Raw genomic sequence first — 14,648 nt, 5'->3', positions numbered from 1 at the left:
TTTCAATTACACTGATATTCTCCTGCCCCGCCCTATCAAGTCAGTGTTCTGGCACATTGGCTGGGTAGCGTAGGAAACTCCTTGTTCTGCAACTGCCTTTGCTTCACCTATCTTGTGAATAAATAAAGGTTTTCAGTTCTATCCAGCATCTTTCATGAGTACTATGGATGCAATTTTTAAAAGTGCCTCAGTGATTTAGGATCTTCATCATATAGTTCATCAAATATTCTCTAATCACTTTTTACTTTCACTTAATTCACTAATTGATGTTGCACCTTATTTTGAGGAATCTTAGCACCTGGAATGGATGTCTTGCTAATAAGAGATATCTTCAAACAGGGCTTGAGATGTTGGTTTCAATAGCCTAGACTGTTACAGACTGTTACTAATAGCAGTAGTGCATTTCTCGTAGGCCAAATAGCCATCAGATGTTAGTGACATCCAGTCACGGCTGCTGATATAGAACAGATATAGCATCAGACACTTGGAAGTAAAAGGCTCTATATCCCAATACATAACTTAACTCATAAATTAATCCTTTCACATGAAATGGCTAATAGGCATAAATGCAGTAGTTAGGCAAAATTGGAATTGCATAACAACAAAACGTGATACTATATCATCTATATATCTACACACAGGGGTGTGGGGGGAGAAAGAGAAAAAAAACTAGATCCCTGATGGGATGAAATGCCCCAAATCAACTAAGAGTCAATGTAACTGCCTGCTAATACTTTATGCAGACAATGTCAGATCTAAAGCACCCAGTCCCAGGAAAGGAAAGGAATTAGATAATTAAGGATAGTCACGAACTATGCCACTCAGATTCAGCATGCTGAGATTTAAAGTATTCATTTGACTTCTTCCTTCCTTTGGTTCCTGTGAAACTTCACAATCACACACACAACTATCTCATGTCATGTTCTTAAGGACCCTTGCACGCACCAACACTTTACTGACCTGCAGCATCTGCAGATAGCCTTCTTGTGGATCACAGAGCAGTGAAGATATTCTATGATTATTTCTCATGCATCTCTGATTGTTGTCTCTTGACAGAGGGAAGATTTGCCGGATAACTGTCATCCTCCCGAGAGCACTGTGTACCAGTTCTAATATTTCATTATCACTGATTTCCTGTGAAGAGAAACACAGTTCTTTTATACAAAACAAAAAACAACACACATATTTCTTGTATTCCTGCCATTATTTGATCAAATATTCTAAATGGAGTATGACCCTGAATTTTTTTAATAGATTCAGTCCAGGACAAATGATCCAATTTTGTGTATGTTAATAGGAATGTTTTATATGCACCATTTAAAACAGACTAGAACTCAGCATTATAAGCAACTTTCATGCCCAAGCTATTTTAGCTTTTCTTATACATTAGCTACTTAGCTTATCATAGCAAAATAACGAGATGGTTAAAATAGCTTGGTTAAACAAGGACCAATAAGCACTTTCACCCAAAGTGTAAACTGCATTCAAGCAGAAAGTAAGTTGGTTAATATTTTTAGGTTTTTCTTTTTTAAGAGCTGTGTCATTTTGTGCCTCATCACATCCTGATTCTGCTTGGGTCCAAAAGCATAAGTGGCAAAACATATGAAAGTTTGTTCTTACATATGAAAGGCTGTTCTTACAGTAATCCTCGCCTGACCAAAATCTCATGAGAAAACACACATTTTGCAAGACTGACAGCCCTATTTTGCAGACTAAAGGGTATGGAGAGTTCTGATAAGCATCTGAAATCTTTTGAGAGTTTAACTACATTAGCAAAAGAAGTCAAGATAAGGTGAGGCTTTGTTAACACATGCAAACTAAACTTGACATAGCCATGATGTTAACCTGCATCTATGTTAAGGAAAATATCTTTTATCTTAATTAAGTTGGTTGAGATCAGCCTGAGACTACCCCTACATTTTCACTAAGGAAAAATGGTTGCCTTGAGCTCTTTTCCTAATCTTGGACATTTTTCTGAATCAACCGCCAAACCTTTTGGGTTCCCTTGTTAATAGCACTGTAATTGTGTAGATATTTGGAAGTGCATTACGCTACCAGTGATTTCTCTCATAGCTTTGGATGTTAGAATGCATTTTTATTTTATTTGATCAGGATGTTAAGAATCTTCTCTTAGATTTCGACCAAGATGTTCAAAAATAGGTGCCTAAAATTGGACTTCTAGGGCCATATTTAGGCAACTAAATAGGTAGCCTGATTTTTAAAAGCTCTAAGCCCCCGACAGCTACCTTTGAAGTTGAAAGGTAAAGTTTGTTCTTTTTAGATACTGCATATAAGTGAAAGGGAGCTGCTGGGTGTCCAGCCCTCTTGAAAGTTAAATCATTGACTTACGTGTCTAGATATGGATTTAGGCACCCATTTTTGAAAATTTTGGGCTGAATGTTTTTGACTTTTTCATTGCAGAAAAACATCATCACAGATAATGAAAAACACTTAAAGATCATGACAAAGAAAAGAAAAAATGCAGGATAGAAAGAAGACAAAGTAGTTGAAGGAAAAGAGGAAAGAAATGGACCATGTTAAGAAGAAAATCCAAAGTCGTTTGGTCAACTTCCACCTCAACAGTCACCAGAGACAGACAAACAAAAAAAGACTGTAGGTTCAAGAGTGTAAAGTGAGTGACTTATGCCATGACACATATGGCAACACGATTCTAGAGGCAACAGGTTTCATGGTGGTGAACAGACTGTCTTTTTTTTCTGATTCATAAGTCCTTTTATTAACACACTGATAGGCATTTATAGCAAGCTGCAACACCATGATATATTAAATGATGATATTCTATGTAATAGCAATTCTGTTTTGTGAGATTATGGACAATATGAGCTGAAGACATTTGATTGCTCAGTGTATTTGTCATTTTTAATTGCTAGGTATATCCTTGGCTTCAGTTTATCAGCTAACATGCAGGGTAATAATGAATACTGTAGTATCTTCACTGTTCCAGAGACATTTGGAAGAAGGAAAGTAAAGGAAGAGAGGAAGAAGCAAGGAACACCACCAATCTTGCCTGGCTTGGGACAGGCTCCCACAGGAAACTGTTGAAGCTTTCACCGTATTGCTTCATAATGCTGAATTTGCTTAAATGTAGCACAGAAGACTTCAGAAGTTTCACTGCTACTAATGAGGTGCCATTGTTAGAACACTATCTTCTATGGTGCTGCACTTGTTCCAGTCTGAATGAGTGAAAAAATAGAGCACGTGCTTTCTGTTGGGTGGTGCTAGTTTAAATAAAGTATATACCATGGCAAAGTAAACGTACAGGTTGGGAGGAATAAGAAGAGAAAGGCATCTAGTTGAAGAATGCCTTAAGAGCAAGAAATGAATTAATTTAGGAATGTACATGTTCCTACACAGAACAATTTTGGGTCAAAGATGAGGGTAAATAGAGAACCACAAACACAGACCACAGCCTAAGTTTCTTCTCCAAGCTTGGTTAGTTTCCCTGCCAGACCTTCAATGTCCTAGCTCCATAAACCCCTTTAGCACAAAAAGATGCTTCTGTACATGCTTCTGTTAACTGCACATGGTTTACATATTTAATATTAAAAACTATTTTTTGACTAGGGAAATACAATAATTTTAAAATCCTGGGTTTAGTTCGCAACTGAAATTGCTGTAGGGTTGCTATTTGTTAACTCCTGTTTCCTGTGAGGGATTCCCCTGAGAGAATGGCAAACAATGGCACTGCCTATTACCTTCCCTTCTATGTCCCATTAGAAAGGAAGAGTTTTTAATTCTGGCTAGAGCTCCACAGAAGCTTCACTAGTGAGATCTGCATGTCTGCATCAGCTCTTCTCCCAGGTGCTTTGGCCACACCTTCTCCACAGCTGGTCCAATCCAGTTTCTAAGCTGCACAAAGCAGCCCTGAGCCCTTCGTGGAATGGGGTTTGCTGCTGTGCTTCCCCCATTCTGTTAAGGAGCCCTGCAACTTGTGTTCTGTCAGCAGCAGTGAATCTGGCCCTCTATTTTTAACATGAAAGAAATAAGTATTTTGTGTTCATTTCACTTTTGCTCTCAAGCTGTGAGTGAAATGACCATGAGGCTATTATAATTACTTGGTTTGGTAGACTAGAACAGCAGCTTTGGCTCGTTTTAGTCCTTTTCTGCCAATTTCCAATCTGTTTTAGGAATTTTGATTTTTTTTTTAACTTTGCAGAAGGTAAGTATCCTAGTACTAATGACAGGCCAACTGATGGGGGTAAAATACATAATATAGTCTCACAGAAGTTGGAGGGCTTTTGAGATTTGTTACTGAATTCAGACAAGCTCCTAATGCTTTTACTGCAGAGGTGGGCAAACTGCGGCCCGCAGGACCATCCTGCCCGGCACTTGAGCTCCCTGCCGGGGAGGCTAGCCTCTGCCCCTCCCCCGCCCCCACAGTCACACCACCATGCGGGCAGCACAGCTTGCGCCCACCCACCTCCCAGGCTTTCCAATAAGCCAGTTCTGCCGCTCTGAGAAGCATGGTAAGAGGGAGTGGGGAGGGGGGCTTAGAGAAGGGGCAGGAGGTCCTGGGAGGCAGTCAGGGACAGGGAGCGGTTTGATAGGCATGGGAGTCCTGGGGGTCGGTTGGATGGGGCGGAGGTTCTGCGGGGGCGGGGGCGGCAGGCAACAGTTGGACGGGGCAGAGGTTCTGGTCAGGGGATGGGGAACAGGGGCGTTGGATAGGCATAGGAGTCCTGGAGGGTCTGTCAGGGTGCAAGGGTGTGGATAGGGGTCGGGGCAGTCAGGGGACGGGGGGTTGGATACAGGGTGGGGTCCCGGGGGTGCAGTTAGGAGCGGGGGGTCCCAGGAGGGGACGATCAGGGAACAAGGAGCAGGGGGGTAGGATGGGTTGGGGGTTCTGAGGGGGGCAGTCAGGGGACAGGAGCCAGCCTGTTTGGGGAGGCACAGCCTTCCCTACCCGGCCCTCCATACAGTTTTGCAACCCCAATGTAGCCCTTGGGCCAAAAGGTTTGCCCACCCCTGCTTTACTGGAACCAAGGGCATGCCTTGCACAGACGCTCCACAGATGTCCTGCAGGCACCAAAGGGTCCTCCAGGCAAATTGCTTGATGCCTGAGGTTTCTCTTCTCTGTGAGAAGCCATACAGGGTGCCTAACCATTTGGCATGCTGGTCTGAGCAAGAAACATTTTCATGGGATACCTCTTGCCTCACATCTTTTTCTCATCTGTTATCCTTCTTGGGCAAGTCTCTTCACAGACAAACTCCAAAGGAGTGAGGTTAAACAACAAGAAACTTCTTTTGTTTTTTCAAGAACACAATTTAAATTAGCAAGAACTTTCAACTAGCCTACACAGGAGGCAGAGGCTAGTTCAATGGCTGCACCAACTGATGAATAGATATTTGGGTGCAGGGTCTCAACCTCAGGTCCGGAATACTTGATCTGAGATGTATGAGCATGTGCATGGCTTAATTCAGTGAATAAGTCTGAGCCTCACTTAGCAGGACACGCTGTTCCTACAGTGGAGATCGGCAGAGAAACTTCTTGGAGGAGAATAATTCTGTTCAGCCATGGTATCTTTCACCAATCAATCACCCATATCTACTAGTGGATAAATCCATTTTAGAGATGTAGAAACTGAGGTACGGTGAAGTTAATTGACTTTTCCAAGGTCATAAAGCAAGTCAATGGCATGGCCAGGGACTGAACCCTAAGGCGTCAACTCTCACCTTGGTGTTTTAAAAACTAGACACTGCATTCCATTTGTCAAAACGCTTGCAGTTCTAGTTTTTTAGTAAGTATGATAAACATCATGCAAAGAAAGTTCATCTTAATCCCAAGAATGAAAATGAAATAAAAACTCACCCAAAAAAGGACAAAAAATATGTGCAGTGGATTCTTGTTTTATATCAATCAGGACAAATGTGTGTATTCAGAAAATAGTTTTCCACGAAGGCAGAAAAAAAGCCATTTCAAAAGATCTTATAATTAAGCCCTAATTTGTCTAATTATTTATTTAAAAGTGATGTGTTTTCCTTTCTTCACATACATGATTCAAAATCTTTCTTCACTTTGTGAAACAAATAGAGGAAGTCCTCTGCTTAACTATTTGGCCACTGAGTTTCTGGGTTTTTGTTTGTTTGTTTTTTAACTGAAATGAAACCTGATTTTCCAGTAATATGAGGGTCATTAGGGCTGTTATGGCACAAGGCAGCTGCAGTGCAGGGAGTGGGGATGTGTAAATGCTGGATACTACATCTGCTCTATCATTTATCCTAGTTCCAAATAAATTGGTTAGTCTCTAAGGTGCCACAAGTACTCCTTTTCTTTTTACAAAACCTTGAGTTCAGTGTCTTCCAGCTTTGATCCCACCGTGCCATTACAATGCTGTGACTTAAGCCCTTACCAAATGTAGGGTTAATTGGTTTGTTTGTTTCAAGCATTTTCTTTTGAAGATGAAAGACTTGATTCCCCACTGCTCAGGCCTTTGAGCAGTCATTTCCTCCCATCCATGGAAAGTACTACCAAATTTGAATTACTCACTCACTTATATCACTGATAGCATTTTATACCAGCTTTGCACTCACTGGCCCAGATCCTCTTCTATGGCTCAGAGGTACATAGCAGCCTGTAGGAACAGGAGTGCAAAATGTCCTTTTCTGCTCCCCTGATCCTGGGCTGGCTGTATGCCAGTCTGTCTCCCGTGCCTAACTGCTGAAAGCAAGGGGTTGATTCAGCAGCTGGGAATAGCATGGCATAGGGACAGCAGACCCTCATTCCCCAGTCCATATGCTGTGTTAGGGAGCATGTGACATAAGAGCTACAACGAAATTCTATGCCGGTACACAGACACTACAGTGAGGGAGGCCTGATAGAGTGAGAGAGAGCAATATCGTGTCTAACATGTTTTAATGATGATCATAGCACACCTGCCAGACAACCAAGATGTTGGAGGGTCCTACCCTGGCTCTCCCCTATTTTCTAACCTTGGTCATTTATTCTCAGTTATCTCACCCCATTTTATACTAGGCTGAAGAATAAGAAAGAAAAAAGAATAGAGATGGAAGGAAAGAGCATCAGCCAGCTTCACCTGGGGGAAAGGAGCTAAGAGCAGCTCCCTGGAGCACACCCATTCTTGCCTTGAGTACAGCATGCGAAGATCTGGCACGTACTCCCCATACCATTGGGACATCACACACGCCAAGGGAGGGGAGATGGAAGCCTCCATACCTTTAATAATGTGTTGTGATTAAATAAATTATGTAAAGTTATGCAAATACATGCAAATGTGAACAGCATATTTTATTCATGCTGTTGTTACATATGAATAATCTTTGAGGAAGGATAAGATTACTAGGTAAAGCCCACAGCCCAGACTCAAAAATAAAATGTCTGCCCTTCCTGGTCACATAGACTATTACACGTAAAGCCTGCACTGCAAGTGGTGGTCAGTCATAGCATCCATTTATCTATTTATACGCAAAGAACCTCAATTAGTTAGTTTGGAATACCTCACCATATGCTCAGGGGAATATTTAAATCTAGTTTAGTTGTGTTCAGCTATCATATCACAAATTGCAAAATGAGACAATTATGTTTCACATTAAAATCTCTATTTTCCTAGAGGTAATGGCAGAAAATTATAACCTTTAACGATATTAATAATTTAAAGAACCAAAAGAGATTTCCAGAAAGTAGGTCCCTGAGAAAATCAGAGGATTAACCTGAATGGCAACAAGGACCATGAGTTTCATGAACTCACAGCGGTTGGCAACCTTCAGCACGCGGCCCATCAGGGTAATCCACTGGCGGGCCGCAAGACATTTGCATGCATCCATGCTGATGATGGGTTCTGCTCGATAACAATCCAAAGCAGTGTGGACCAATGCATGTTCATTTTCATCATCATGAGTCAGATGCCACCAGCAGAAGGTTAATTTTCTTTTTTGGTGGTTCAGGTTCTGTAGTTTCTGCATCAGAATGTTGCTCTTGTAAGAATTCTGAAAGCATGCTCCACCTCATCCCTCTCAGATTTTGGAAGGCACTTCAGATTCTTAAACCGTGAGTCGAGAGCTGTAGCTATCGTTAGAAATCTCACATTGGTACCTTCTTTGCGTTTTGTCAGATCTGCAGTGAAAGTGTTCTTAAAATGAACAACATGTGATGGGTCATCATCCGAGATTGCTTTAACATGAAATATATGGCAGAATGCGGGTAAAACAGAGCAGGGGAAATACAATTCTTCCCCAAGTAGTTCAGTAACAAATTTAATTAACCCCTTTTTTTTTAAACAAGCGTCATCAGCATGGAAGCATGTCCTCTGGAATGGTGGCCGAAGCACAAAGGGACACGAATGTTTAGCATATCTGGCACGTAAATACCTTGCAATGCCGGCTATAAAAGTGCCATGCAAATGCCTGTTCTCACTTTCTGGTGACACTGTAAATAAGAAGAGGGTAGTGTTATCTGCTGTAAATGTAAACAAACTTGTTTGTCTTTGTGATTGGCTAAACAAGAAGTAAAACTGAGTGGACTTCTAGGCTCTGAAGTTTTACACTATTTTGTTTTTGAGTGCAGTTATGTAACAAAAAAAATCTACATTTGTAAGTTGCACTTCATGACACAGAGATTGCACTACAGTACTTGTATGAGGTGAATTGAAAATACTATTTCTTTTGTTTATAATTTTACAGTGTAAATATTTGTAATAAAAATAACATACACTTTGATTCCAATTACAACACAGAATACAATATATATGAAAATGTAGAAAAATATCCAAAATATTTAATAAATTTCAATTGCTATTCTATTTTTTAACAGTGCAATTAAAACTGCGATTAATGGCAATTAATTTTTTTTAATTGCAATTAATTTTTTTCAGTTAATCATGTGAGTTAACTGCGATTAATCAACAGCCCTACTTGAACATGTCATATTTCATGTGTCAGATATAAAAAGAGAAAAATAAACATTCTATGGAAAAAGCTGTATAGGGCCAAATATATTAGTCATTTAAGACATGGAGTTAAGGAAGATTTCTGTAGGCAAATATAAAATACATATTACCTGGAACTGGATTGGGGTAATTTTAGAGATATTCAGAATTATTAAATTTTGCTTGGGAAAATGTTCTTTGCTAAATCTGAAATAATTGCAAAGAATAATAAATGCTTAGACTGTACAGAATTTTGTCTTGATTTTCAGTATGCTTTGTGCAATTCTTTGTTATTTTTGAAGAAAAGTCCCTCCATTTTTGTTCAATTCACCTGATTTTGGAGTTATTAATTTACAAGTGTAAGTGGGGCATTCATTGCATTTTATTTTTTAAATAAATACCTGCTTTCTTATAAGAAAATAAAGTACAAAAGCCTCAGACAATTATTAAGGAAAAGTGAGACTTTTTTTTAAAACAATTATTATATTTAAAACTTCGCTGTCCTTCGCTGAATACATACAGCTAGATATACAAATTCCAGATGTAAATCAGCTTTAACTCCATTGAAGTTAACAAAGCTACACCGATTTACAGCAGCTGAGGATCTGGCTCCTAATTCATACTATGTGCATACAATATAAGGAAAGGCGAGGTCCAAATCTTCTGGCAGATTTGCTTTAAATTGAAAAGGGAAGAATGAATAATAATCACTTTGGGATCATTTGTGTGAATCATATGTTTCCCAACATTTCCCTACAAGTACTGTACTGAGCTAAACACTGCTGCCTATTATTCTATAAATAAAATATTCTCTTGTAGGAAGAGAAGGGGAAAAAAACCTCTTAGCTCCTCAAGATTAATTTCATTTGATGATTTCCATCTCTTCCCTCCCTCTTATTCACCAATTGTTTTCAACCTTTTGAAAATATTTTATAAAGGAAAATGATGGCCTAGATTTCAGGAAAACGTAGCCTAATAAGCGAATAGCTTAAATCACTTGAGCCTCAAAGTAAGGGGGCAAGGAACAATGGTTTACTGGGTATGTCTGGCATTGTAAAAGGAAGAGAGAATGCCAAATGGCACAAATGATGGAACTGCAGGCTGGAAATGGAAAGTAAGAAAATCCAGACCAGAACAGACATTACAAAACACTGTCTTGTCCATCAAATAATAAATGGCTTCCTACAACTGGAAATACAGGAGCAAAGAGAAGAGGGGCCTACAGAATGGAGCAGAGAGTGACAAAGACTAGAGTTAGATCAAGAGTACAACAAAAACTGGAGGGAAGACAGGTTAAATACGCCTGGTGGGATGGAAGAGGGAACAGGATCATTAGAACAGATATTTCTCCTCTACATGGCTTTGGCTGTTCAGTTAAGATGGGTAAACTTATAGTTTTTTTGGGTGTTTATTCCAACCAAATCAGTCAGCGAGATCTCTGGAGATTTAGAGGATAGTAGCAATACTACTGTAGATGTAGTACACACCAGTAACCCAACTGGGAAGAGATAATAGTGAAGAATGAGGTCTACTGCAGCCTCATCAATTCTTTTGATTCACATTCTAGTGACGCTGTCATCCAGATATTCTAATCAGTTTATACAGGATTCTTCACACTCTCTGGGCATGGGTGTTTTTGTTTTTTTTTTGGTTTTTTTTTTGAGAGAGAGAGAGATGATTTTTGCCATTAGTGCTCAAAGTCCATGCCTGACTCTTCCTGCTCCCATTCTTGAATCCCATTCTGTTTCTCCCGCTCAATCTGCTTTTTAACCTTCTTCTTATTCTTGCAAGTGATAGGAGGCACTTTCCCCCCAGAACTCTCAGCATTTCTCTAAGCTCAAAAGCTTGTCTCTCTCACCAACTGAAGTATATTCAATAGAAGATATTACCTCATCCACCTTGTATCTCTAATATCCTGGGACCAACATGGCTACAACACCACTGCACACAGCATTTCTCTTCTCAAACATCCGCCTAGTTTTGAAGAAGTTATCCAGATGCGTTGGAATTGCAGTCGCTAGAGTAGCTGCTCTTTATCGCTACCCTAAAAGTGTTTTCAACCGCACCTTTAGTGTATGCAAGTTCTTTCTGCCAAGATATTTTCTGTGGATTAAAGAGAGCAAATGCCTGTCCACTGCCTTCATTGGGTGCCATTTATGGGTTCTCTTCTAGTTTGCTTTCCAATGCATTTTATAACCTGTTTATTCCTGTAGCTATTAGCGTAAAGCTAGACATTTCAGATTTTAATACTGCAAACACCGATTTTCATCTGTGATAAATTGGTTCCTGAAGTATTAAATGCCTATATTTATGTTTAGCATCATACACATTAAAAAATAGAATAAAGTATTCATATAAAACAAAATATTTAATCATTTTAAGTTAGCACAACCAGATGGGAGAGGAGAGCCCTTAGGAAATGCTATCAGCAACAATCAGCCTTATTTGGCAAGAACAACTCTGAATGCAATTTATCTATGCTTTACCAATCTTACAATTCTTACTTGGTATTTTCTTCTTTATACTACAAATAACAAATTCTTTCTAATGACAGGAAGCGACGAAGTAAACCATAGAGAGATTTTTCCCCCCATATAGTTTACACATTATGTGACATTCAACACATTCAACCCTGGACTAAAGCATTTACTCCAGGATTGATTTTTGCTTATACATCAAGCAATCAACTCAAGCACGACCCTGTTCTACATAAGGACATATGAGCGGCCATACTGGGTCAGACCAAAAGTCCATCTAGCACAGTATCCTATCTTCCAACAGGGCCAATGCCAGGTGCCCCAGAGAGAATTAACAGGGACAAGTTATCATCAAGTGACCCATTCCCTGTCTCTCATTCCCAGCTTCTGGCAAACAGAGGCTAGGGACACCATCCCTGCCCATCCTGCCTAATAGCCATTGATGGACCTATCCTCTGTGAATTTATCTAGTTCTTTTTTTTACCCTGTTATGGACTTGGCCTTCACAACATCCTCTGGCAAGGAGTTCATCCTTTGGCAAGGAGGTCTTTGGAAAGGGCGCAAGGTAGGATAACAAAGAAAAGCTTTGCTCTCACAAGTCTAAGACCTGACAAAAAGTTACAGGACCACAGCTAACTGGAACCTTGAGGTAGCATAAGAGAAGGTTTCAAAAGTATGAAAAGGATTGAGAAACTTAAAACTTTCTTAAGGAAGATAAATGTTGATGCTCCAGGGCACACACCAGCTACTAAGTGATGGAAGTTAGGAAGAAATGTTCCATGTGGACAGGCTAGTCCATAATTGTCCATTATTGCATTACTTTTACCTTCCTCTGAAGCATCTGGACCACAGGACTGGTAGGTATGGCTGTTTGATGTTCCTAATAGAACAACTGTTCATATTGCTATGGGGTTCAGAATTATTTATGTGACCTGAACATATTAAATATATTAACAAGGAAGGCAAGAAAAGAAAAGAAAAGAAAAGAAAAGAAAAGAAAAGAAAAGAAAAGAAAAGAAAAGAAAAGAAAAGAAAAGAAAAATGAGCTTAATACCTAGACTTTTGGAAGGTAGAAAGGTTAGACTCCTAAGAGCTCCACACTTCATCTTCTTTCCTTCAAAAGTCCATCATCAAGTGAACCTATCTGCTGTCTGGGAACAGATGACAAAGCCTGAAGGGGAAACTGAGGCACAATATGAAGTGTTTTCTCTGCCTCCTGCCATTTTCACAAGGTAGCAGAGAACCAGCTGTGGTTCGGCTATGTGCCAAAGCGTATATCCCTGCTCCAATTAAATTTTCTTGTGACGCTTAATGTGTGTGTCTCAAAAAAGAACCAGTTTGAAGGGTAATTTGAGAACAGAGGAAGGGAGCAGTAAGACAAACCAAGAAGAGCAAACCTGTTACTATTCTCCAGTTTTCACCATTTCCTAACTTCTTATATGTATCTCATATTTCAGATTTATCTTATATGTAGCTCAGATGTTTAGTGCTTTTTTGATATTTCACATAGGCACAGGCCCAAGTGATTTGCAGTAGACACCAAAAAAACAAAACAAAACAAAAAAAATTGAGGTCCCCCACCCTGCAAGTAGATGCACTAGTAAGAATTTACATGAGTGCTAGGAGCTGTGCTGATGAATCAACTTGCAGGATCAAGGCCTAAGTTTCTCCCTTCTTTAGATAGCTTTATTTTTCACACCAGCACATTTGGAATCTTTAAAGTGTTTCAGTGAAAATCATAATGGATCTGCACACTTATTAACAAAACCTTTATAGAAAGAAAAAAATATGTATCTCCTCCCTAAACAACATAGGGTGACAAGTTACTAGACTAGTTACTAGATGTAAGATAGGAGAAAATGCTTGCCATAATTCATAATTCAGATAGTAAAGATCCAATGTCTCGAATCCCCATCCTCCCTCCACCCTAGCCCAAACATTCAAATTTTCAAAATTTACAAAAGACTGCAGCTTGACTTATAGTGCTTGTTATTCCTTCAGGTGCTATATGTGATAATTATAAGATTGAAAAAGAAAGGTAATAATATGTTATTGTAAATTAATAATAAGGACCTTTTTGTATCTGAACAGATGCAGGTTAATCTGAATCAACCACAATCAGTTTAGTGGAAGGGCAACAAATGGAAACTGCAGTCAAGTAGAAGCTCTAAGTTTTCAGACTTATTTTTCACACCTTATAATTAAATCTATTTTTAAAGTACTGAAAGCGTCAGCAATTCACTTGCTGTACATCTTTCTCAAAACAGTGTAAAATTACAATATACTTTTCCATTCCAACTGACTGATGTCTAGAAACATAGAGCTGAATTCATCCCTGCTGTAACTAAAGTCACTGCAAAAAGAACGAGGAGTACCTGTGGCACCTCAGAGACTAACAAATTTATCTGAGCATAAGTCACTGCAGTCACATCAAGGATAAATGTGGTTCAGATATAATAGTTAAGGCTCACTATACTGTAGACATAGAGGGAAATTGATTTGAAGTTAAATATGAGACACACAGTTCCCAGGAACTTCAAGTTTATCAGCAAAGATATTGAATAAATGATTTGATCTGAAGTATGGACAATGATTTCTTGTTTAAACTTTCACTGACATACATATTTTGCATTAGTTGAAAAAAAGATATATGCAAAAATGGCAGTGCAGAATGTGCAAATGAATGATAGTGACTGGCACTCACACTACACCTTTATTTTTATCTTTAAACTGGAACCACCAGAATTATTAGTATTTGATAGCACATAAGAGTTAAACAGGATACATAGAATGTTAAAATATTAAATAATAGCAGTGCGAGGTAGAAATTAACAAAAAGTTGACGAGGTTGAAAAGTACAGCTGAGCAGCTGACTGAACACATCATAAAACATACAGCCGAGGCTAATCAGGGAGCTCCCCCGGAAGGTTGTGAGGAATGTTTAGGGAGGTGGGCCTGGGACAAAAGGGATACAGCATGGTGCTGGTGCTGGAGGAAGTATTAAAAATTCTAACTAAAACTGGTCGACATTTTTCATGCAAACAGTTTTTCAGTGTCATATGCTGTTTTCACTGGAACTGAAACATGCTGATTTCAAAAAAATTTAGTTTTTCAAAAAATGAAGATTTTTGGATAATGTTAACATGTCCCATTTCAAGATTTTCAGAATGGAATGTTTCAATTTTTCATTTTGAAATGATTGTTTGAAACCAACACTATTGTTTTATATAAAAAAATTTAAAAGTGTTAAAAAGCCAAAGCTGGAATG

The 14,648-nt window shown here is 39.1% G+C and overlaps 1 protein-coding gene across 5 annotated transcripts in view; it reads right to left on the bottom strand.

Moving 5' to 3' along the window:
• Positions 1–14,648, bottom strand: part of GRID1 (glutamate ionotropic receptor delta type subunit 1) — an 834,382-nt gene that overhangs the window by 171,176 nt on the left and 648,558 nt on the right. For all 5 annotated transcript variants that reach the window (XM_073353357.1, XM_073353358.1, XM_078853794.1 and 2 more), the window contains one exon: positions 961–1,134. In XM_073353357.1, the coding sequence (XP_073209458.1) occupies positions 961–1,134 (174 nt within the window). The remainder of the gene's footprint in view (positions 1–960; positions 1,135–14,648) is intronic.

The sequence above is a fragment of the Lepidochelys kempii genome, chromosome 7 (assembly GCF_965140285.1).
Source record: "Lepidochelys kempii isolate rLepKem1 chromosome 7, rLepKem1.hap1, whole genome shotgun sequence".
Taxonomy (NCBI): Eukaryota; Metazoa; Chordata; order Testudines; family Cheloniidae; genus Lepidochelys; species Lepidochelys kempii.
This window is presented reverse-complemented; position numbering and strand designations above follow the sequence as displayed.